Raw genomic sequence first — 25101 nt, forward strand, 5'->3', positions numbered from 1 at the left:
AATCCATTTAACTTAAAGAACCTGTGGTCAGCAATCAGTGCTAAGGCCTGTCTTGGACCTTCTGACAGTGCTACACCAAACTGACAAGGAGATGTGGGTATCCCACATCTGAGGGGGAAAAATTCGGCAACTCTCATTCACCTAGTGGTCGGGTTTCCAAGAGGAAATACTCCATACTGACACGCATCAGGAAAATCAGAAGTTCATGTCAGGATACGAGGCAGTGCTACCCATTCCTAACCACCAAAAGGTGGTTCAACTGCAGCACAAACCATTCTGAATTCTCACAAATTACGAAGACGAGAATTATAAAGGCTTCGAGGGATTCTCACAGCAAATTCTGGATACACCATGAACCGTAAATCAATTTTAAGTATCTTTCCCATCATGCACACTGTCAACTGACTATTCAAGAAGCCATAATTATACCCATTTTGTATTAAACTAAAGAGCAAACTTATAAGCTGGCTACACCTCTGCCATGGACTGAACTGTGTGTCTGCAGAACCAAGCCGAGCAGCACGGCTCCCCTCGACCTACATCACGTCCCTGACAGCAGCAGCGGACAGGCCCACGGGGCCCAGGGGACTCACACGTCGGACCCGACCCAGACAAATGTGTGCTCCTGACCTTCTGGTGAGACGGCCGCTCGCTGAGTCACAAGACACCCTCCACCCAGGGCGGGGCGGGGGTCGGCGGGGAGGATCTCAGTGCACGGCGAGGGGTCTGGGCTACCTGTTCTGTGGCTCCAATTAAGAGCCCCCTTCCCACTTTTGCAGAAGGAACTGGAGATGCGCAAGGTGCTAGCATCAGCGGGAATTCACCATTATTTGCTTTCAAGTTTATTTCTTTACTAGAAAATAAAGATCTGTGACCCAATCAGGAACTTACCAGATAAACCACTTCCTCCAAGAAGGCAGACGTCACCGAGTGGCTCAAGTGACAAGAAAAAGAAGAAGTATCCCCACCTGTCTGTATGTGTCCTGGTGAACTTCATCCGTCCTAGAATCATAATAGTGATCAATAAAAGCAAAATATTCTTTCTGTTTTCTTTGGAGCGTGGCTGGTCTTCGGTCTACGTTGGCAGGAAGGTAACCCTGCGTGAGAAAAAACAAACAAGAAAAGTACATACGGTTAATGGTAATTCCTGGAGTCTCTGTGAGAAAGAAGTTTGTAATCAAAAGGCTCACATCTTTTTTTTTTTTTTTTTTTTTGCGGTAGGCGGGCCTCTCACTGTTGTGGCCTCTCCCGTTGCGGAGCACAGGCTCCGGACGCGCAGGCTCAGCGGCCATGGCTCACGGGCCCAGCCGCTCCGCAGCACGTGGGATCCTCCCAGACCGGGGCGCGAACCCGCGTCCCCTGCATCGGCAGGCGGACTCTCAAGCACTGCGCCACCAGGGAAGCCCCAAAGGCTCACATCTTAAACGAGCTTGGCGCTCTGAAATCTGACACAGAGGGGAGGACAAATGAGTTGTGAAGAAAGAGACACAAAGAAAAGCAGTGAGCTGAGCCCCATGGAAGTATCACCCCCAACCGCACTCCATGGGGTCTGGGCTCAGGCATCTGCAGCCTCCACCGAGGTGATGGAACTCCACCTGCAGCCGTACAGGAGTGGGCCGGAGCCGGCGCAGCGGGCTGGCATTTACCGCGCTCATCTACAGCACAACTGAGAGATGAAAGGCCCCTCTCTAAATGCCTCGGACACCATGGAGAGCTCAGAAGCGTGTAGGCCCTACAACTATACGTGTGTGTGTGTGTGTGTGTGTGTGTGTGTGTGTGTCCACGTACACATATACGCATGCATATATATACATACACGTGCGTATGCTTGTGTGTGTGTGTGTGTGTGTACGCACACATATGTGTAAATTCTCATGCACATTTTCTCGTTTCTCCAAAGACTCCTGGGCTCTGGCAGCCGCAGGCCCAATACAGACTCAGAAAGGGTCCGGCAGGCAGCAAAGGGTGGCCGTGAAGAGCCCAGACTCCTGTCTTACATTTTCTACTTTTCAGCCAACATTACCACCACACCAGAGATAAAACAGAAGGTGCCTCTTTTCAGGAAACGGTTCCATGACATCTGACAAAGGGGTACAGCCGTGCGACAGCTGCCCCCGTGAAGAATGGAGCAGTGAAGAATGAGCCCCAAAACCGCCCCAGTGCCCTCTGCGGTCCCCCCACCCCCTCTTCCCCACAGGTCGCGGCTGCCGCCCTAGAATCACCCGTAAGTGGAATCATGTGGACCTGTGCCTGGGGGCAAGGTTTCCTTCACTCGGCCTGCTGGCTTCTTTTTAACTGAAGTATAGTTGACTTACACTGTTGTATTAATTTCTGCTGTACAGCAGTGACTCAGTTATACACCTATAGACACTCTTTTCTTATATTCTTTTCCACTATGGTTTATCCCAGGAGAATGGCTCTAGTTCCCGGTGCTCAACAGTAGGACCTTGTTGTTCATCCATTCTATATGGAATAAGCTGCACCTACCAACCCCAAACTCCCAGTCCTTCCCTCCCCGCCACCCCCCTTGGCAACCACAAGTCTGTTCTCTATGTCTGTGAGTTTGTTCCTGTTTTGTAGATAAGTTCATTTGTGCCATATTTTAGATTTCAACAGATGAATGGATAAAGAAGATGTGGTACATATATACAATGGAATACTACTCAGCCATAAAAAAGAACGAAATAATGCCACTTGCAGCAACGTGGATAGACCTAGAGATGATCATACTAAGTGAAGTAAGTCGGAAAGGGAAAGACAAATGCCGTATGATAGCCTGCTGTCTTCTGAGATTCTTTCAGGAACCAACAGTGGCCTCCTCTTTCTCCCCAGGTGGAATTTCCAGGGTACGGCTATTTACCAGTTTGTTAAGCCATTCACTCTTTGCTGATCATTTGAGTTGTTTCTAGTTTGGAGTTATTTTAAATAACGCTTGTCATAAATATTCTTGCACAAGATTTTTATGAATATACAGTTTGATTTCTCCTGAGTAAATACCCAGGAGCAGAGTTACTGGGTCACAATGTAGGTGTATGTTTAGTTTTCTAAGACACTGCCAGATCCTCTCCCAGAAGGATGATACCATTTTCCATCCCAACTAACAATGCCTGAGAATCTCAGATGCTCCACACCCTCCCTGACACTCAGTACTGTCAACCTCTAATATCAGTCACTCTGTCGAGGGCTTCTAATTTCATTTCCCGAATGATTCATGATGTTGAGCGTCTGTTCACAAACCCTTCTGCCACTGCCTCTCTTCTCTGGTGAAACGTCTGTTCACATCTTTTGCCCAGTTTTTTAATCAGTTGCTTGTCTTCTTAGTGAGTTTTATGAGTGCTGTATACATTCGAGACGCGAGTCTTTCTGTCAAATATATGCACTGTGATTATACTCTCCTAGCCTGTGGCTTGCCTTTTTATGTCTCAAACAACAGAAGGTTCACATTTTCATGAAGTCCAATGGACAAAGATTTTCTTTTATATTTAGCGGTCCTTGCGTCCCGTGTAAGAAGTGTTTTCTCCTTGCTTTCTTCCTAACGTTTAAAGCCTATCCCTCGAGTGTCCCTTCAGCGTCACTCCCTCCAGAGGCTAGACCTGACCCTTGAAGAGGCTGCTCACACAGCGCCCCAGCAGCACCTGGCACGAGGCTCTGCAGAGCCAGCCCCTCACTGTACCAGCCACATGGCAGGCACCCAGGTTTTCACTGAGTGCATTCATGTAGGAGTGAAAAATGAACCAATACATCCCCTGCAGTGCTTTCTGCGTTTTAAAGCACTTTCACATCCCAAGTCAACGTCACTGTGCTTACTGCTAAACATCTATGCATCCTTTGTTCAAACAGAGCCCTGAAGAGCCTCTGGGAACTGCGTCTTCCTAGTCTCAACCCATGTGCCACCTGAAGGTGGGTAATCCCCTTCCTTCAGGACAGGTCTTGATGGGCTAATAAGCTAAACAGCTACACCATCCCACCAGCCAGTGACCGGCAGGCTCAGGGGTAAAGGGGGGACCTGATGCAGGCACAAAAGCCAGGCCCGGGGCCTTCTGTGCTGCTGCTTGTGAATCAAAGAGAATGTGCACAGTCTGGAGCTGCAGCAGCCACTCTGTGACCGCGAGGGAGAACCACGAGCTGCAGGTCCACCATGAAGAGCTGACTCAAGAGGAGCTGAGCTCAGTCGCCTTGATGATGAAATCAGCCTAAGTCCAGCCGCATCTTCTCAGCTGTGTGAGCACACGCATCCCCTTTAGTTCTCTAAGGCATCTCCATTAGCATTTGCTCTGTATTACAGATTACACACTCATGCACATTTGTTTTATCACATTTGGATCACAGCATTTAAACTTTTTAATAAACTTGTACTGAAACATAACGTGTGTGTGCACGTGCGCTCCCAAAAAGTGTGTGTGAATGATCGTAGATTGAACCTGTCTCAGGGCCCTTTGGGAGCCTTCCAACCACTGACCCTTACCTCCTGATCTGGTGTCAGAGGTACCTCCCTGACTCCTGACACCTGGATAAATTCTGCCTATTTCTGAACTTTATATACATAGAATCTTTTTTTGGCTCGTTGCTTAAACTCAGCATTATGTTTGAAAAATTCATTCATTTTGTAACACAAAAACAGTAGTTAATTTTCACTGTTGTGGGACTTCCCTGGTGGTCCACTGGTAAAGAATCCGCCTTCCAACGCAGGGGACGCGGGTTCGATCCCTGATCGGGGAACTAAGATCCCGTATGTCACGGGGCAACTAAGCCCACGTGCCACAACTACTGAGCCTGCATGCCTCAACTAGAGAGAGAAAACCCGCATGCCACAACTACAGAGAAGCCAGCACACCGCAACGAAGATCCCACGTGCCGCAACTAAGACCTGACATAGCCAAAAATAAAAAAACAATAAAATAAAATTTTCACTGTTGCATAATATCTCCATGTACAAAATCCGTCTGTTAACAGACATTTGGGTTGTTACCAGGTTTTTGTGATAAACACTCTTGTACCTGCCTTTTATAATGCACGATACGCATTTTGTTAAGTATATACCTGGGAACAGAACTACTAGGTTCTGCTAAAGAATTTTAGGTTTTGCTAAAGAATCTTTGACAGGTTTTGCTAAAGAATCTTCCAAAGCGATTACACTCCCATTCGGAGCGCATGGGAACGCCCACTGCCCTACATCCTTACCAACACTTGGTATCAGACATCTTTTCATTTTGGCCATCCCGATGGGTTCACGGAGGTAGCTATCAGAATGTAGTTTTCACCTGCATCTCCAGTGGATCGAAGGATGCCGTGTACGTCATCTGAGTGCAGCCCCTTTCCCTCCCCTGTCAGGTGGTCCCCCTCTCTCCTCCTGATGCATAAGCACCTGCCACATGTAGGCTGACGTGAGCCCTGTTGCAAGCATCTCCTCCTCGTCCCCGTGGTTTGCCTTTTCTCCCTACTAGTGATGTCTTTGGATGAAGAGAAGTTCCTGACTTTAACGAAGCCCAATTTACTTTTAATGACTAGTCTTTTTTAAGGAAATTTCCTCTCCAACATTCCGTGCTTATGTATCTCAACTTAAAATCATGACCGTATTACCGCTGTCACGTCGTACTGTTCCACTACAGGAGTCGGCAAATGCCAGCCCACTGCCCATTTCTATACACAGAACTTTGGCAGCACACAGCCACGCCCGTTTGCTCACGTGTATGGCTGCACGCAACCGAGGTAGAGCTGAGTGGTCGGAAAGAGACCATGTGACCCACTGAAACACATGCTGAAACACTTGCTCTGCAGCCCTTTACAGAAAAAGCTTGCCAACCCCTGCTCTAAAACCACTGATCCCCAAGGCTGCGTAGCCTTCCACCACATATATTTCTTTACACGGATTTCTATTTAACCTTTCCTCGATTTCCGAACGTTTTGACAACTTCCAATTGTCCAGTTTTCTAAAACACGTGGCCGTGAGCAGTAGTATTTCTACAAGTGCATCGTTAGTGCCAAGGGATACGGGCTACATTTAAGGCTCCTGATGCCTTTTTTTCCAAGTGACGCTGCCAGGAGGTGTAGCAATTTACATCCCAGCAGCCTGGGCACAAGGTGTCACCTGCCCTCCACCTTCCCCAACAGCGAGGAGAAGCCCCCATGGAGAACACCTGCCCTCACACGGCTTCAACTGATTACCGTTGGTCGGAAAGGGGCCCATTCCCAGAGCAGCAGGTCCATCTGACAATACATGAGAGTCAGATAGTGAGCAGCCCTACTACCGAGGAAAGGAGTGGCCGCGGTTCCCACCCGCCTCTATTTTCTGGTCAAGTGAGGCATCTGTGTTCCAAAGAGCAGACCGCCTCACGGAGTTACACCAGCGCCAAAAACAGACGGGAGCCCCGCAGTGTGGACGGAAGTGCCGGGCCCGCCCGCAGAGCCTCCACGTGCCAGCCGGCAAAGCTGAGCGGCTCAGGACGCGGCCTCTGCAGCCAGCACCACCTGGAACACGCCGGCCTGGGGGGGGCCCAGCACAGAGCCCCCTTCCTGCTGGGCTCCCAGCCCTGCCCCCCCGAGGGAAGTCACAGCTTCAGAGAATCCGTGTGGGACCAGGGGCATCGGCCACGCCCAGGCTGGCCTCACTGCCATGTCAAGTCTCTGTCACCTCCTGGAGAGTAACGATTTCCAGGGTTTACTTCTTTTTCTTTGTCCTAAAACTGCCACAGTCACGGGTGACCGTGTAGCTCTTCACCAGGCGACACACAGACCTGCCTCTAACCCTCGCCGGCGCACACAGGCCGATGCCAACGCTGTTCCCAGGTGAGGAAACGGGCCCCAGAGGCACGCGGACCTGGTGGGGGACTGAAGGCAAAGCCGGCCCACCTGAGGCCCCACCTCCTCGGGGCCACCTGGCTTCGTTCACAGAAGCAGGGACCGAGTCCCCCGCCACCACGTTGCCACACACACACGTCCCCTGACAGCACTGGGATGCAGGGATGCTGCGGCGGCCGGCTGCCGGTGGACCAGGCCCTGCTTCTCTCCCCACCCGTCAGGCCATCCCCGCACGCCTGCCAGCGCTGCTGTGGAAAAGAAGGACCGGACCGCCCAGCACCGCGCCCCAGGGCCCCTGCCCCCTCTCAGTGTGCTCGCGCCTGCCCTCCCGCCCGCCCGGCCCAGCCCTCCCCAGCTCGCAGCCGGGGGACACTCTCCCCTCCCCTTCCCTCACTCACCCTGGCTCGTGGCCCCTCTGAGTTCACTGCTCCCTCTGCCCGGGGCCCTTCTCCTCTGCATCAGGGTCAGCAAACTACCACCCACAGGCCACGTCCAGCCCACAGGATACTCTGTCGGTAAACTGTTATGGGAACTCGGCTGTGCACCTTCGTGTACAGGAGGATCTTTCAGCTCCGAGGACAGGCTGCAGCGCGGACGGCAGGAGCCACGGCGCCTGGAACGGAACCTGCCGGGCCTGATGAAGCCGCCCCTCTGCAGGGCCAGCTCCCACACGCTCGGTCTGGGCTCCAGGTTCGGGCGCCGCCTTGGCCCTTCCACAGGAGCGGCCCCTCCTCTCGGCATCGGGGCCGAGGACGCTGCTAGTTTCTGCTGCTTACCCTCAACGTCCAAGCAGGGCTCCAGGCAGCGGGGCCGCCTGGTCTGCACCGCGTCCCGAGGGCCCACGCGCTGCTGGGGTTGGTACATCCCTCTCCAAAGAACCCAGGAACCTGGACGCGCTGCCCCAGACCCTGCGTGGCCACGTCCCTCCCCCCCCACCCAAGTGCCTGCTCACAGGTGTCGCCCCGGCCGCCGACCTCACCCTCAGGATCCCCCCTACTTTTTGCTCGCGTTCTGTTCTGTAGCACTCAGCTCCTTGGAAGATACTGCGAAGTTTACTTGTTGCGTTTACTGCTTGTGTCATCCCACGAGAACGCCAGCTCCACCGGGGCAGGAACCGTCACCCCTTTTGTTCACAGACAGCCCCCAAGGGCTCAGGATACTGTCTGTACACAACAGATGCTCCGTAGATACTTGGTGGATGAACAAATGATGTCAACAGATGTGCAAGGACACCGTCACGCCCAAGGAGCGCCCCTGCCCTGGGGGCTGGGGAGGACGTGTCTAAGCTAATTGATGAGAAGTAGGGCTGCGCTGGCCCAGTACTGCTCAGGGTTGGGTTTGGTGATGCACGAGAGGATGGAGGTGGAGAGGGACAGACACAGACGCCCTGAGAAAGGTGACGGAGCCGCATGGAGCACACAGGGCAGCATGTCCTGGCTGGCCCTGGGCAAGCCCGAAACAGCCTGGCACAGGAGGGGCATGGGCGTGTGCGCCAGGCCAGGGCAGTGGGGCCAGCCCGGTGTCAGCCGGGGTCAGAGTGGACAGCCTATGCAGATCACCTGCAGTGCCACCAAAGGATTCTTAGTGAATGTGAACGAGTACCCAGAAATTCTCGCCACCCCCAAACGTTAACTAACATACCAAAACAGAACTCCTAAAAGGCAAGGGTATCAAAACGGGGACACGGGCAATAAAAAACCCCACACATATTCCTGACGTTCCCCTTCCTAAAGGAAAACACACATAGGCAAGTTGAGGCCCCTAGGTAATTAAGCAAGACTGGAAATTATGCAAATGAAATATATTCAAGTATGCACTGAATTATAAATTACAGAAAACTTAATTGCTGTATTAGCATGCTATAAAAACACTAATCATAAATGTAAAACAATGCATGCATATACTTATATCAAAATTGTCCCGGTGACACAAACATCAAATCGCTCCCTCCTGCTGGGTTCACGTGCAAACTCACCTCAATATATTGAAAGAAGGAAAGATGATACCAGAGTTTCACTGATCATTTCTAACCATACTACTGACTAGCATAAATGTCAAGTGTTTACTTTGTTTCTGTTCAATGTTTCTGAAATAGTTTTTGTTTTTTGTTTTTTTTGTGTGGTACGCAGGCCTCTCACTGTTGTGGCCTCTCCCGTTGCGGATGGAGCACAGGCTCCGGACACGCAGGCTCAGCAGCCATGGCTCACGGGCCCAGCCGCTCTGCGGCATGTGGGATCTTCCCGGGCCGGGTCACGAACCCGTGTCCCCTGCATCGGCAGGCGGACTCTCAACCGCTGCACCACCAGGGAAGCCCCTGAGATGGTTATTTTTAAGAGTCAAAAATATGATTTTCTACAGCACTAATTTTTTAAAATGTTTTAAACTTTTATTTTATATTGGAGTATAGTTGATTAACAACGTTGTGTTAGTTTCAGGTGTACAGCAAAGTGATTCAGTTATACATATACATGTATCCATTCTTTTTCAAGTGCTTTTCCCGTTTAGGTTATTACAGAATATTGAGCAGAATTCCCTGTGCTATACAGCAGGTCCTGTCTGGTTATCTGTTTTAAATAAATCAGTGTCTACAGGATTAATTTTTAAAAGTTACTGCACGGCTTGGATGGAATTTCAATGTCAACCAGCGTCAGTGGTGGTTTAATGGAAAGTTCTAGAGCATGTGTTAGCTCTCCATAAGTGACCAGAGCCAAGTTTCCCATCTTTCTTCATTAAAGCAGCATTTCCTACTCATCAGTTAAGAACAGTACTCGTCCACGAGCCACGAGGATGGTGTTAACGACAAATCTTGAACGTGTCGGGAAAGTCATTTGTTAGCCAGGTCTTGAACTAGATTCATATTCAAGTTCAGCTGCGGTTGGTGGTCTTTCTAAACTGGACAGAGCGTAAATTCTTCCCGATCCTGGGTTCAACTCTTGATCCTGGACACCAAGGGGGCTGGGACACCCACCTCCGCCCCGGCAGCTGAGCCCCGGGCCGCACGACCCGGCTGAGTCAGGCCCAGCCGCTCCCCCGCCCAGCACCTCCGCCCAGGTGCGCTGCCCTCAGCGCCCTGTCTGCCAGCGGGCTCGGGGGTGCCCTGCCCTGTCCCACGTAGGGCCGGAGTGTCCTGGAGCAGCAGTCACCAACCCCGGGCCCGCCTGAGAACCCCTAGGGAACCCAGATAGCAGCATTTCCCAAGCTGCCCAGGCGACACGAATGTGGACCGAGAATGGAAAGCCACAAAAGGTCAAGGGGTGACCTGAAACCGCCACGCCCCTGCTGCCCAGCCTGGGGTGGGCGCTCAGCAGGCCCCGTGTCACAGCGAGCCGGAGGCGGTACCAACCCTGACACCTCAGGCCACCCAAGGCTCGGATCTGCTTCATGGGCCCAAACCTCAGGATCTGCGAGAGCTTCCCTCCCAGGAGAGAGGAGTGTCAGGCTGGGTGAGACCCTCAGAGACAGAGAACGACCGAGAGGCAGCCCTGACTGCAGAGACCCCTCGTCCACACACAGCCCGCCCCCGCGGCCTAGGCGGCCGCAGGGTTCTCTCCCCGCTGTCCCCGTGGCGCCCTTGGGCCTGGCGCTTGCACAGGGCCCAGCTGAGGGCAGACCCACGAGAAACATCTGCTGGACCGGGGCAGATGTTGGACCAGGCTGCGTGAGGGGCAGGGTTCACTGAGCGCCTGAGCTTCCTGCCACGGCCTGCCACGGGACACGTGCTGAGGCTGACCGCCGGGGAGCACCCGAGGCATGAGCGGAAGCCTCAGAAGCAAGCCCCTGGGTCCGGTTTACAGGACAGGAGGCGACCGCGCCCACGGTCCACCTCCTTCCGCCTGTCCGCACCCGGGTCTGACCAACACCCCTCAGCCCGCTGGGTTCCCTGCCCCCGGGTGCCCAGAGCCCCCTCCCTGCCCCCGTGGCTGCACCACGTGCAGCCCAGGAGCCCTGTAGGCTGGGGTGTCACCCCTGCTCGCCCGCACAGGCCTGGACTGTCAGTGAGCACAGTTCCAAAGCGCCCACCCTGGCTTTCTCCTCAACTGCCCGAGCCCCACCCACACCTGCAGGCCTGGGCCCCCTCCTCCCCCTCCTGTTCTCCCTGCCCCAGCTCTAACCCCTTCCAGGGGCACAGCCCACCGCTTGCAGAGGATCTCTCGCACGTGCTCAGCCTGGCACACGGCAAGCACTCGATAAATGTTTGCAAAACAAGTGAAAAAGCAAAGAAAGAGAGCGGGAGATAGCGCACTGGGGACATGGGCTCCTGGGAAGATGGGCTCCTTTCCGTGCAGTGAGATCCAGCTCTGTCCTGGGGGCAGCAGAGGAAGGCAGGGACTCCATCCTGTTCCGCAGACCCCGTGAGGGATGGGACGTGGTCGTTTTCCCTTCCCTGCTACCTCCCGGCATCACACACAGTGCCTGAGACACGGAAAACGCTCGATAAATACTGATCAAATGAACGGATAAGCCAACTAACGGCCCCTGCAAGAGGCTCCTGGCTTCACCAGAAACGCAGACCCCAGCCCCCCACTTCAAGCCTTCAGCGTGTGGCCCCTGAGCGCCGGCCTCCCCTGGTTCCAGCTCCCCGTGCCTCCCCATCCCCTCCCTCGCCCAAGGGCTCAGCCTGCTGGTTCCTGGGGAGCTGGCTCACCTCGGCCTTGACTCCTGCTGGCCCTGCCTCTGCTGCGTGCCCCAGGCCACGTGACTCCTCATCTCCCTCTCCGGAGGAGCCCTGACACCCCCTTCGAGATGCCACAGAAGCATCCCACCTTCTCCAAGAAGCCCTGTCTGGCACTGCATGAGTCTGCACTGCCCTGGAACGGCCCCCTCTTTCTTGGTGCCCCACTTGGGAAGGACAGGGTCTGCTCATTGACCCCAACGCCCTTTTTTTTTTAACTCAGCCATCAACGCAAGCCTAAGAAAGTCAGAACTGCCCCACTCATCTCTGTCCTTTCCCCCCTGCCTCTCACCCACCGCCACCACCTGCAGACCCTGGGAGTGAAGGCCTCCCCCCAGTACGTGTGCCCTCGGCACTTACACTGCTGCCCTCCTCTCGCCCACAGTGCCCGCCTGCATCCCATACATCCCACAGTCTGTGGTCCCCAGAGCAAACCCTGCTGCACCCCTGACCAAACCCAAGCACCCCAACCCACTGTGGTGGACTAGTGTCTAATTCCCCTCTGCTTCCGGGCAAAGGGCCCCTGTAATCAGTGGTGGTTAAGTGAATAAATGTGCGTGAGCAGGCTGGACTTTCTGTCACCTGCATCCCCAGCGCTCCTGGTTACAGGCTCTCCCCACCTCCCCCCCCGCTTCAGATCAGCCAAGTGGAGCCTGTGCTATCTCCTCTTCTGCCCCTCTGTCCACTGAGTCCCAGCTGGCCCTTCTTCCAGGTCAATCCCTGGGCAGCACATGAGGGGACCTAAACCATGACCCGCAGAGGCTGAGAATGAAAGGAAAGAGGACAGGACAACGTAATTCACGGAGGACTTTCCACCAGGTGCAGCACACCCTTAACAAAGACAAAACCGCAACAGAGGCTCTTAAAGGTATTTTCATCCAAACTTCCTGTAACCTATCTTAGAGGACATTTGGAAAACTGGATACAAATGCTTAAAATAAAAAACAACAAAAACATAAGCAATTGCAGTAGGTCTAATTTTAATTGCAGGAGAATATTTAGTCAATAAATATTCACCATTCAGAGCTGCATCTGCAATTAGGATTACGAGGTACTAAGCTGCAAAATTATCAAGACTCATTAGCGAGAAAGAGTCTTAAATACTGAAAGTCAGACGCAATTTAGAGTAAACTCTTAGGGGTCCTTAGTAACTTAGCTCCAAAAATAATACAAAAAGGAAAGGGGAAGAAAGCTGTCAATAAACTATTCTGAAATTCTCAGCAGGGCCAAGCTCGCTTCTGACACGGACTCAGGTGAAGCACCAGCACCCGAGCTTCCCCAGAAGCCTCCACGACCGGCAGCTCAGCACTAGGGGTGAGCAAGCCACAACTCCAGCCTCCATCACACAGACACAAACTGTTCCTAATGTCGTGGTTACTAACATTTAAAAAAAAATCCTCAAACATATTTCCCTGTTTGGAACCTCAGAGTTGAAATAATTTTCTATGCTGGAACTTTTCTATACCACAGGTTTGGAAATACCACAAAGATTTAAAAACCAATAAAATCAGAGAAAAAGAATACAGCTGTCATAAATTATGACTTATCCTCATTTTCTGCCAGCCTTGTCAAACCAAGCTTGAAATTAAGCAAAGGATGGGAAATGCCATCTTGGCCCCGGCAAAGGCCCAGATCACCGCGGCGCAGACAGGGCACGTGACAGGGCCGGGAGCCTGGCCAGGCCAGGGGAGCCCGTCCTCGCGGGAGGAAGAGGCGCGGGCAGGTAGGCCCGGGGGGACTCACCGAGAGCAGCTTCCACGTGATGGCACGGACGGGCTTCGGGATCCCGGACCAGCTCAACTTCCGCAATTCTTCTGTTGACGAAAAAGAGACAGGAACAGGGTTACAAACAGCAAGCAAACTTCCACTGTGTGGTAACGTCCTCCACCAGTTACTAGGGGGCAAAGAGCCCTGGACATGAAACCACACTGAACCTAAATGATAAAAATTCCAGATACTGACTGTTCTCAACAGACGAGAGAAGTTTCCACTCTATTCAAGCAAAGCTGAACGTGACCTGTTTACATTTAAATCTTAGCACGTGTTTGCTAAACACACCCCAGCGATCCTGGGGCCACCGAGACAGGTGAGGTCCAGAGGACTCGGCTTCCTTCCACCCCTCCTTCCTTCCCACCCTCTTCCTTCCTTCTCTCTCTCTCTCTCACTCCCTCCCCCTCCCAACTTCACATCTTTCTTTCATCCCATGTCACTCTCACCACTTACTGTTTAAGAAGACCTACGTGAGGTGTTTTTCCCAGGACTGGTTTTGAAAGACATTCCTTCACGGAGATACGCTTGTGTCTACACAGCACTGATAAGGATGTAGCGTATTACACACACCAAGGACAATCAAGTTTAAAGAGTACAGTCACTGCTGCCCTAACGAACACCTACGGGGGCGGGGGGGGGGGGGGTCACAGAGGGGCGGGGCTGGCAGGGGCAGAGGAGCCTGGACGAAGGGCAGGATGGGGCACAGCCTGGGCCGGGGGGGGGTGGGACAAGGATAAGGGCCCCTGAATTCTGTCTGACCTGGGTCTCCTCCAGTGTCTCCATCACATGCCCTGAACGGCTAGAGAACACATTTCAATTTGTAGATAGATAACAGTCAATGCCACAGAAACTGAAGTAATTATTTCTTTCTTTTAAGTTAGGAATCCACCATTAGGTCCTCCACCTAACAGCTCAGAGCTAATGATTAATACTAGGAATAAAAGAAATGATTAACGAGAAGACTTTGGTAATATAATCAACAAAATACAAAGTCCTGGCATCTAATCTTTTTCCAATTACTAAAGTCTAAGTAAAATAAGTACAGAATAATTGGGCAACGTTACCAGCGATAACTTGCATTTTACAGCAATCTCAGAAAATATCAAATCTTCCCGGGTTCCCTAAGGATATTATGAAAAGCAGGAACACCAATAACGCAATGTTTACCAATCATGTTCCCAGGGCCCCTCTGACTGCATGAGCCTGGCTTTCTGATGATCGTTTATGAAGAAAGCCGAGAGAAATCTCAGTCGTTAATGTTCTCTCTCTTCATGAAAGAAACTCATAAAAATGGTACCTTAAATAGACAGCATGAGACACAGTTCTGACGTTGTGTGAGCTCGGGTGCTTAAAAGAAGCTTTTTCATATATATTATTTGATCCTCCAAACAGCTTGAGTTCATTAGGGCCGCAATCCTACAAGGTGAATGAGGAACAGTCTCAGAGAGGTTAGGTGACTTGGCCGTGGCGGCACAGGAACCAAGTGACCTTCACGTCCCGGAGTCCTTCCCCACGATTAACTTCCATTACTGAGAAGGCTTCTTGGAACACAGACAAGATCGAAATCTTAGATCAAAACACAACTGGATATCCAAAGAACAGCAGACACCAGTAGGATTTACTCCAGGAATGAAAGGATGGTTCCGCATCAGGAAATCTTATATTATAACTTTATTATGGTGTTGGAATGAGTGGATGGGAGAAGTAACAGGACTGCTCTGACAGATGTCAGGTGTGGACTTTCACCCCGGGGCCCATTCGCCCCTTCCACCTTTCCGGGAGAATCCTGGTTATGCAAAGTGACCACCCTCGGCAGCCCAGGGGAGGCTGAACCCGCCTGCCTCACTCTAAACTGAGACCGGGTTGGCTGGTTTGGAGCTAAGCCACGCCCTCACCGGTGACTGATTCGGCAATGGGCCTGGGACCCTATGTGAACCACTGAGAAGAGAGAGCAAATTAGCTGGGGGCTTCTGAGAAAGCTCCTCCTGGCTCTTGGGAAATGTGTCGGAGGTAACCCTCTCTTGCCTCCTCTGGATGTTGCTCGGGTCAGAGGTCAGGCTGGGGACTGCGACAGCCACCTAGAATCCAACCAGCCTGAGGACGAAGCCAGCAGAGAAGCCGGCAGCACCAGGAGACAGGCAGGAACCAGGGTTCTGAGTCCAGCAAGACGGGCAGATGCAAGGGACAAAAATCAATAGCTTGTCGCCACTGACAAAACAGATAGAAAACTGGGCAGTCACAACCTTAACAAGAAATACACAACACCATATGAAGAAAACTATAGGGGTTTTACTGAAAGACATAAAGGAACAGAGGAAAACACTGAGCTCAATGACTGACATCAACAAGTATTTAAGGAACACATCCACAGGGCCAGGCACAAGGCCAGCGGTAGGGGAATTACTCAAGTGACCACCACACAGCCCCCAGGAGCAGGGAACTCACCTCCCACTCCAAGGTCATGGCAAATGTAAGATCACGACTGGATAAAGTGCTTAAAAGATGAGGTGAACAGCACAATGAAGCCCTCAGTGGGAAGGTGTACCCAGCTAGGGAGGTCTCCTTGAGGACATGAGAACTGAACTAAGACCTAGAGACGCGGAGAGATCACCTGAGAGAAGAGGGGGCCGGAAGCGGAATATTCTGGGCCCAGCGAACAGCTTATGCAAAGCCTTGACCACAGTGGAAAAAGGATCAGAGGGGCCAGTGGCCCCAAAGAGCCCACTTAAGGGGCTACTTAGGAAGCCCAAGGCAGAGGTGACGGTGGCTAGGATGGTGACAGTGAGAGAAGGGCAGTGACCAAAGAGAAATTTAGGAGATGAAAACAAGAAGACACAGAAGACTGGATCTAAGACTCAAAATCACAATGCTGTCAACTGTCCATCTTTAAATTCAAAGCAAAGCCAATCCAAATTCCAACAGGATAGACTGCATGTAAGTTTCAGGATAGACGGAAACGTAATTAGTTGACCTGAAGTTCATCTGGAGGAGCAAATGCATAAGAGCAGCCAATAACATTTCCAAAAAGAATAATGTAAAAGAATTTGCATTAACGGATAAGAAAATGTATACTAGGACTACAGTAGTTAAGGCATAAGGATTCTACGAGCAAAGCTAAAATGAAGAGAGAGAGCAGTGTAACAGAATAAGTGGTTCACATCAAACCTGCATTTAGTTGTGATAAAAAGAGCATTTCAAATCAAGGGGCCCACCAACTAATGACGTGCCAACAATATAGTATCTATTATCAGAGAAGTAATTTAGAACATATATCTTACCACACAAAAACGTATTTCCAGATGATTAAAGATCCAAAGATCTAAATGCAACATGTGTATAAAGGAATGATTTTTAAAATACAAGAAAATATAAGAGAATATCTTGCTGTCTGTGGGATGGGAAAAAGGTCTTCCAAAGCAAGACACAAATCTCAGAAACTATAAATAAAAAGCTTAACAAATTAACTATATAAACGTTTAAAATGACTGTACAGTGAAAGAAACTACGTTAAAAAAAAACAAATGACAGATCTGAAAACTACACATGCAACATAAAATATTAAAAGGTTAACATCACTAATATGTAAAGAACACAGAAAAGTAAGAGTGATCAATCTACAGAAAAATGGAAAATTCACAGGAGACAGAAATGGCTAATAAATGTACAAAACTAGGCACGTAACCTTAATGGTGATCAAAGAACAAACTACACTATTAAAACAAGACACTTGTCAAAAGTTAGAATCTTAAATAATGCCCAATATTGATGAGATTCTGGGTAAACAGCCACTCTCTTATAGTTTGGTAAGAGTGTATATTGATATAATTTTTTTGTTGGTCAAATTTTAATGGTGTATAATGCTTGAGCAGCAACTTCACTTGAAGAAACCTGTTCGACAAGGATGTCTGCAAAGGTACACGAGGATTATACACAAGGGTGTTAGCATCTGAGTACAATCATAACGGAAAATTAGAAACAAAGTGTCTATTAATAGAGAGATGATTAAAAACCCTGTTACATCCCCACTGGACGACAATGTTGCCATGGAAAAGAATGGGTATCGTTTTGTGGGTGGATATAGAATAAACTTCTCTAAATTCTGAAAAGAGAACAACAGAGAAGAGAATGTAGCCGCACTATCTCTGCCAGCACACACAGGAATCGAGACGCACAGCCAGACTTGGGGAGGGGTTCAGGGAGCGGGCTCAAGGATGCTGAGACCTACCTTTCATTGTCTACCCTGCTGTGTTTCTACAAAGTTCCTGTCCATCTCCACCTTTACCTCCAACTTTTCAAAATCCACCCAGCCTTCCAGGCCCAGCTCAGCCTCTTCCAGATCTAGGACACCTTCCTGACGACTCGAGCCCTCACTCACTTCCCTCTTCTGTGAGTGCCACCTGGAGCCCAGAGCCCGGAGCCCGCCCACCTTCAGGGCCACGCCAGGAGCATCAGTCTCACCTCCTAGAGGGGGCTTATGAGTTCCTGGAGGTCAGACCCCATGATTCTCCTGCTTGTCTGTCCTGATGCAGTGCCTTGCGATTGCTTGGCAGTAAGTACTGGAGAGATGCAAGACCAATTCCTCCCTCCAGCCCTTCAGAGGTGTTTCTTTTTTCTTTTTTTTTTTTTGGAGGGGGGGGCAGGTGTCACATTTTTAATTGAAGTGTAATTTATACACAATAAAAGAATGAATATAGCCCCCCAACAAGACTGAGAACACTCCTCTCACCCTCTTCTAGTACCTCCTTGCCCCCCACTCCGAGCTAACCCCTTTCTGGTATCTGTCACCATAGATTAGCTCTGCCTGTCCTTAAAATTCACGTAAATACTACACACGGGATGCCCTCATTTGTGTCCCACCTCTCTGCTCATAATGTGTCTGTCAGTCATGCGTGTAGCAGTAGTTCCTTCTTTACAAGCAGGGACAGTATTCTTTGCTATGAATATATCACCACCTGTTTAGGTATCCACCTGCTCACAGATGCCTGGGTTATTTACAAGCTTTCCTCCGTGAAAAAGCTGCTATGCACGTTCCTGTGGGTACCTGCTTTATGGGTGGATGTTTCCAATTCTATCAGGCAAATATGAAGCAGCGGAACTGCTGGGTCACAGGACAGATACACCTTTAACCTTATTTAAAAAAACTGCCATGTGGTTCTCCGAAGTGGTTGAACCATTTTACACTTTCCACCATTAATGTAGGAAAGTTTTCACTGCTCCAGTCCTGGTCAAAATTTAGTGTTACGTCGGTCTTTAATTTTCATCATTCTACTAAATGTTAAATGGTATCTCATTACAGTTTTAATTAGCCATTCTGTGATGAGTAATGATGTTGCACGTTGAACCGATTTTCACGTGCTTTCTGGCCATTTTTATACCTTTTATGAAGTTTATATTGGAATCTTTTACCCATCTTTTTATTGGGTTGTTCATCATTTTATTATTGATCCATGGGCCTGTCTCTGATGATTGATTTTTCTTCTGATTCTAGGTCATAGTCTCCTATCTCCTTGCGTGCCTGGGCTTTTGTTTTTGTTCCGAACGCCAGATGCGCCAGTTAGCAATTTATTCCCTCTCTGGTCATGGAACCGGGTCTTGTAAACACTTCTCCTTGGTCAGCTGGCATGCCGCTCTCCTTTTCAGCAGAGGGTGAAGGAAGGACCATCGAGGAGCAAGGGCTGCTCTGGTCCAGGTTCTCCAGGCTCCTGCAGAGGGTGGTCCCCAGCTCCCTTTAGCTCTCGCCTCCCCCTGAGCAGGCTTTCTCCCGCCCTTAGGCCCTGCAGAGCGTGTTTTCTCCAGCACGCGGGCCCTGAGCACACAGGGTTTCTCCCACATTCAGCTACTGGCCAGAGCGACTTCCCAGTCCCGGTACCGGCAGCAAGGGATGGCCAGCAACACCCCACAGCCGACGCCTGCGTGAGCTCTGGTGGTTGTTTGACTGACTGCTTTCTGGGGACTCTTTCCCTGCCTCATGGAATCTCACCCCACCCGTGAAAAGATCAGCACTCGGCCAAGGACTTGGAGGGACGCTGCCGACACCTGGGCTCTACCTCTAGCTATTCTCTCCTCTCCAGCACTCTGCTCCACATGCTCTGTCTCGGCCTCTGGGAACCCCCTTTCCTGAGTCCTCAACTCGGCAGGACCGCCAGGTTCAGCTGCGCTGCAGCCTGCAAGCTGCCTCCAGCTGTAAACAGGAGCAAATGGAAAGCTCGCCTTGCTGTTCCCCTTCGTCAGGGACACAGTCCTGCATCACCTGTTCCACAAGGTCCCAAGGCAGCTTTCCAGTTGTTACAACAGGGGAGCAATTCCTTTGACAGCTAGTCCTCCACGGGTTGAAGCAAAAGTCAACTTACTAACATATTTTAAAGACATCTTTGTCTAGTCATCAGGAATATTGATCTCTAGTTTCTGTTTCTTACAATGCCTTTGTAAGGTTTCAGTATCGGGGCTACGCCACCTTAATATGAGCTGAGACGTGTGTTCTCCTCTCTCTTTTGAAATGAAAGACTTTCTGGAGAATCAGTATTATTTCCTCCTGAGATAGGGTTCACTGGAAAAGCCATCTGACCCTGACACTTTCCTCATGTGAAGGTTTTTTAATGACAAATTTACGTTTTAAACTGATATAAGAGTTTCCAATTGCCTCTTGCATCTGTTTTGTTAGGCCATGTTTCTCAAGGAATATGTCTATTTCATGTACATTCTTGAATTTATTGGCATAAAGTTGTGATCAGTATCCACTTATTTTTTAGTGTCTGTAGGGTCTGTAGTGATGTTTCCTCTTTCATATCTGACACCGGTAATTCGTGTTTTCTCTCTTTTTCCATTGGTCAAGTCTAACTACAAGTTTTTACTGATCTTTTCAAAAAACAAATTTTAGATTTTCTTGATTCTTGCTCTTGTTTGTACATTTTTCAGTTTACTGATTTCCACCTTTATTTTGTTTCCCTTCTTTTATTTTGGTTTTGTTTAATTCCCTCCTCTTTTCCTAGCTTCTTTTTTTTTTTCTTTTTTTCTCTTCTCCCCCTTCCTCCCACCCCACCCTCCTCCTAGCTTCTTAAGGTAGAAGCTTTGATCATTGATTTGAACCTTTATTCTTTTCTAACATAGGCATTTAAAGGTATAAATTTCCCTCCAAGCATTGTTTTAGTTGTATCATATACATTTTTATATGTATTGTCATTATCATTCAGTTTGAAACGTTTTCTAATCTTCCCTGTGATTTCTTTGATCCATGAGTTATTTAGAAGTATGTTGATAAATTTCCAAATATTTGAGGATTTCCTGGGTATCACAGTAGACTGCTTTCTAATTTAAGGATTTGGTCAGATGAACTTGGTGCTATTTCAGTCCTCTGAAATTTACCACGACCTGTTTTGGCAGCGCATGTGGTCTACTTGGTGAATGTGCCATATGTCCTCGCAAAGAATGTGCATCTTCAGCTGGTGGATGTGGTATCTACACACCGGTGAGATGCAGCTGGGTGACAGCACTATTCATACTCCCTTTACTGATTTTTATATCTACCTATTCTGTCAATGACTCAGGAAGGGGTGTTAAAATTTCTGCCTACGATTGGAAATTGGTCTATTTCTTTCTTTATTCTTGTCAATGTTTGCTTCATGCATTATGAAGCTGTGTTATTAGGTACATACACATTTAGGAAAGGTACCTCTACTTAACGAGTTGAAGCTCTTATCGTTATAAAACATCCCTCTTTGTCTTAATAAAACTCTTTGTCTTGATGTTTATATTTTCTGGTATTATTATAAGTAAATTAGTTTTCTTATGATTAGCGCTTCCCTGGCATATCTTTTTCCACCTTTTATTTCAACTGCCTGAGTCTTAACGTTTACAGTGTGGTTTTGGCTTTTCTTTCAGCTCTCTGTCCCCATACTTCTTAGAATCAGACTGCAAAATCACTAGCTGTCTAAGACAGAAAACTAAAATGTAAGAAATACTTTAATAAGCAGAAAATGAATGAGAAACAAATAGCATTTTTTCTACAATAGTGCATCTGCTTTCTAAAAAATAAAATTTGGAAACATTTTTATGAAAACAACACCAATATCACAACTCCATACTCATCTGCACTTTGAGTCTTTCCTTCTCAATAAAATTCCCACCTGGGAAATTGACATTGCAAACAGTCCATGACGAAAGGAAGCAGAGAGGTACAGAGCAACAAATGCTAGTTGTGGATTCAATGGACCTGGGGTTCAAGACCCAGCGTGGCCAACGAGAATCTGTATGACCTTGGTCAGTACTCTTAATCTCTCCTGAGCCCCAGTTTCTTCCTCTAAGACTTACAGCAAGATAAAAATACCTTCCTTGCTTAAATCACAGAATTTCTGTAAGAGACAATACGTGAGAAAGCATTGTGACATACTATACAAATGCAAGAACATGATTCTGTTACGCTTACTGATGTAATTATTTGGCTGGTTGGGCTGTGAACCCAAACCATGCAGCCACTGGGACTCATTCGTTCTAATTGGATGTAAAATATCACATTTGAGACTGAACCAGAAATCTGTCACAAAAGGGTGTATGCAAAGAACTCCTATTTTAAGTACCTTTTTTTTTTCTGAAAAGCCAGGAATAACAGAAAAATCAACCCATAATTTAAGCTATTTTTTTCTAATACTCATTTCTTTTAAACTGGCTTTAATTCTTATTTTTTAAAACTCTGGCAGTACTGAAATCTCAGACAACAATAAGAAATGCATGTATATTACAATCACCTAGGCTCTTGCTTGAATCTAGTCCAGAGCTGAGCTGTCACCAGCATCAGAAGGCCCTGCAGAACAAGCACATCTCTTGCTCCTGAAAGCCACGGCTCGGGAGGGTCTCATAAATCAGCAATCTGGCCAGCGCTTACTGAGCACCCCTTTGTGTAAGCTGCCCTTGGGTCCAAAGCCACTTCCACACTCGGCCTGCTCCGAGTCCATCACACACGTTGATTTACCCAGTCTGTGAACACCGATCGACTCTGAAGGAGCCTCGGAGGTTACGATTAGACCCAGTTCCTACCCTCAGTGGCTCACTGGAAGGAGGGAGGGAAAGTCTAACAGTGCAAGTGTTTAGGGATGCTGCGCAAGAAAGGTGTGCAGGTAATGCGGGACCCCGGAGTAGAGGTGGGCTCCTCCCTGAAGAAGGGGGACACGGGGAAGATTCCCAGTGAGCTGCTCCTTGAGAGGCACCTTGAAGCCAACTCAAAACCTGGAAGATTCATCTCTGCCCCCACCCTTGACCTCATCAACACAACAGGAAAGGAACAATGTCATAAACAAGAAGGAGGGCATCAAGGAGGAGACGAGAGCAAACAAGAAATGTCAACAAAAATCTGGAAGATGGAACGTGGATGAGAGAGAGGGAGCTGACTTGGCAGAGTGGTGAAGAGACTCAAACCTGCTGCCTGAGAAGGGGAGGCCCACCCATGGCAGAGAACTCCAGACGCCCGGCGGCAGCTGAACGCAGGTGGACCACTTCCAAGGCACGGCGGGCAGCCAGACCCCCGGAGCCACGCAGGAGTCCCCACCTCCCGCACAGAGAAACAACTCTAGGGTAAAGCAGAAATCACACACGGCAGGTACCGGTGGCTCAGCCCCGAACCCGAGTTCCAGCCGCAGGAGCACGATGGATCCCCATTTCCCAAACACTGTGACATGAGCTACACTGAGAGGGTGGGGAACGAGAAGAGGGAAGGGAACCATGAGAGGTAACCTGTCTGCGTCCAGAAGAAGGAGGCAATAAAGACAGCTAGACTGTAAAAACCTGCAGAATTTGCAGAGTGTTTAGAAACAGAAAGGCAAGTCTATAGTTCCTCATACCAAGACATAGAGTGACAGCCCGCGGGGATGGGATGCAGGGGGAGGAAGGCTGGGGGCCGAGGACTGCTGCTGCCAGTCTTGTATTACCGCTTCGTTTTTCAGACCAGGTGCATGGGTTGCTTTGATAGAAAGAAAACTAACTGAGTAAGGTGTATGCCAAGGGGCCCAGAGCACTGCAGCTGGAGGAAGCCACCCACCCAAAAGCACGGTGGAGTGGACTATAGAGCAACTTCACAGAACTGTACGGAGCTCAGCACGATGCACGCACCCAGGGGGAGGGTGCGAGGGGTGCCAGTGAGAAATCAGGCTGGAGAGGGAAGCAGGGCCGGGATCATACAGGGAAGGCTGGGACAGCGTGCCACCACCTGGATTTACACTCAGCGGAGCTGAGGGGCCGGCGGGGCGGGGGAGAGGGGCGGGGAGTGTTAAGCAAAGACTGCGAAGGTGTTGTGACCCATGTGGGTTTCCTAAGCAGAAGCACCAGTATTTGGAGTGAACGCCGCAGGGCTTGCTGGGTGACTAGGGAGCTAGAGGAAGAGCACAGTGACCCCTTCCAGATGTGAGGGGCACCGCAGCCAGCGGACCAGCCAAAGGATGAGCCCGGATCCAGCTGCCCCTGCGTCCTGCTCACCGCCCAGTCACCCCATGGCCACCCCACACCCAGCGCGCCAGGCTTTGCGCTGGAACAGAGGCGGGAATCCACCAGGCTGGTGCACCCTGCAGCACCCGCTTTGGAACACCGCTGCACCCCACGAGGAACCCCCAAACGGAGGGATGGCTGCCCCTGGAAGCAGCTCACGGCCACCCCACCACCCCCAGGCTTTCAAAGTCAAGTAGGTAACTTTCCAGGAAAGCCTGCTTCTCTTCTCAGGTGAAAATACGGAGAAATTGAAAACTTCCTAGCCACCGACACGTCAATGATGTGTCATATGGTGGCCGTCGCCACTCTGTGTAAGGGGAAGCCTGGACGGGAGAGGAAAAAGTGCGGCAGGCCTGAGAAAGACGCCTGTCCCGTTCCTGCCTGGCCCTTGGCAAATTGGAACAAGGCTTCCCTTCCACAGACAGAGCTAGGAGGGTGATGGAGCTGAAGGATCCTTCCGGAAGGTGTTTCTGCAGGACCCTGGGGCCCAAGCTGCAGTCGGGGACGGTGAGCGCTGCACCCCCTGAGCCCTCAGGAGCAGCTTCAGTCCGTCTGGCATCTGAGGAGGAGACGAGCGGCAGGGACGCCCCGCTGCTCGGCAGCTCTTCTCAGTGTCCCAGGATTTTCATCCTGACGACCCTTAACTGCTGCGATGCACATAATAAAGTCTCGCAAAATAACTTCTCTAGCTGTAACTTTTTCTTTTATCTAAAGGGTTTTCCTCCAGACAGGGAAGGCGCGTGCGTTTAGAGGCATCAGAACCGGCAGAAATGGACAAACGCTCCTCTTGGGGACACAGAGCTGAGCCCAGGGAGAGGGGAATACGGGGATGAGGAGAGGCAGCCAGGGCTCAGGACCTGAGGCGAGTCCTGCACAGTCTAGATGCCAGGTCAGGAAAGGCTCTGCACAGCGAGGCCACTTGAAAGGTGGGGTGAGGTCCAGCAGACAGACAGACAGACAGAGGGAAAGGCCTTCCCCACAGGGAGCATCTGAACCAAGGCCTGCGGGCTGGGGGCAGCAGGGTCCAGGTGGGGCCCTAAAAGAAAACCTGGAGGGACACAGTCAGGGCCGACCACATGAAGGACAGCAATGCTTTTATTTATTTATTATTTTTTTAATCTATTTTATTTTATTTATTTATTTTTGGCTGCGTTGGGTCTTCATTGCAGTGCGCAGGCTTCTCATTGCAGCGGCTTTTCTTGTTGCGGAGCATAGGCTCTAGGCATGCAGCTTCAGTAGTTGTGGCTCACGGGCTCTAGCGCACAGGCTCAGTAGTTGTGGCGCACGGGCTTAGTTGCTCTGCGGCACGTGGGCTCTTCCCGGACCAGGGCTCGAACCTGTGTCCCCTGCACTGGCAGTCAGATTCTTAACCACTGCGCCAACAGGGAAGT

General features: G+C 50.0%; 1 protein-coding gene across 1 annotated transcript in view; it reads right to left on the bottom strand.

Annotated features, from left to right (window-relative positions):
* The window catches only part of TBC1D22A (TBC1 domain family member 22A), a 319915-nt gene that overhangs the window by 202114 nt on the left and 92700 nt on the right, over positions 1–25101 (bottom strand). Inside the window, exons 5-6 of the mRNA XM_060165087.1 lie at positions 13214–13284; positions 969–1097 (exon numbers count right to left, since the gene is read on the bottom strand). Coding sequence (XP_060021070.1) covers positions 969–1097; positions 13214–13284 — 200 coding nt within the window. The remainder of the gene's footprint in view (positions 1–968; positions 1098–13213; positions 13285–25101) is intronic.

This window comes from Lagenorhynchus albirostris, chromosome 11 (assembly GCF_949774975.1).
Source record: "Lagenorhynchus albirostris chromosome 11, mLagAlb1.1, whole genome shotgun sequence".
NCBI classification, from domain to species: Eukaryota; Metazoa; Chordata; class Mammalia; order Artiodactyla; family Delphinidae; genus Lagenorhynchus; species Lagenorhynchus albirostris.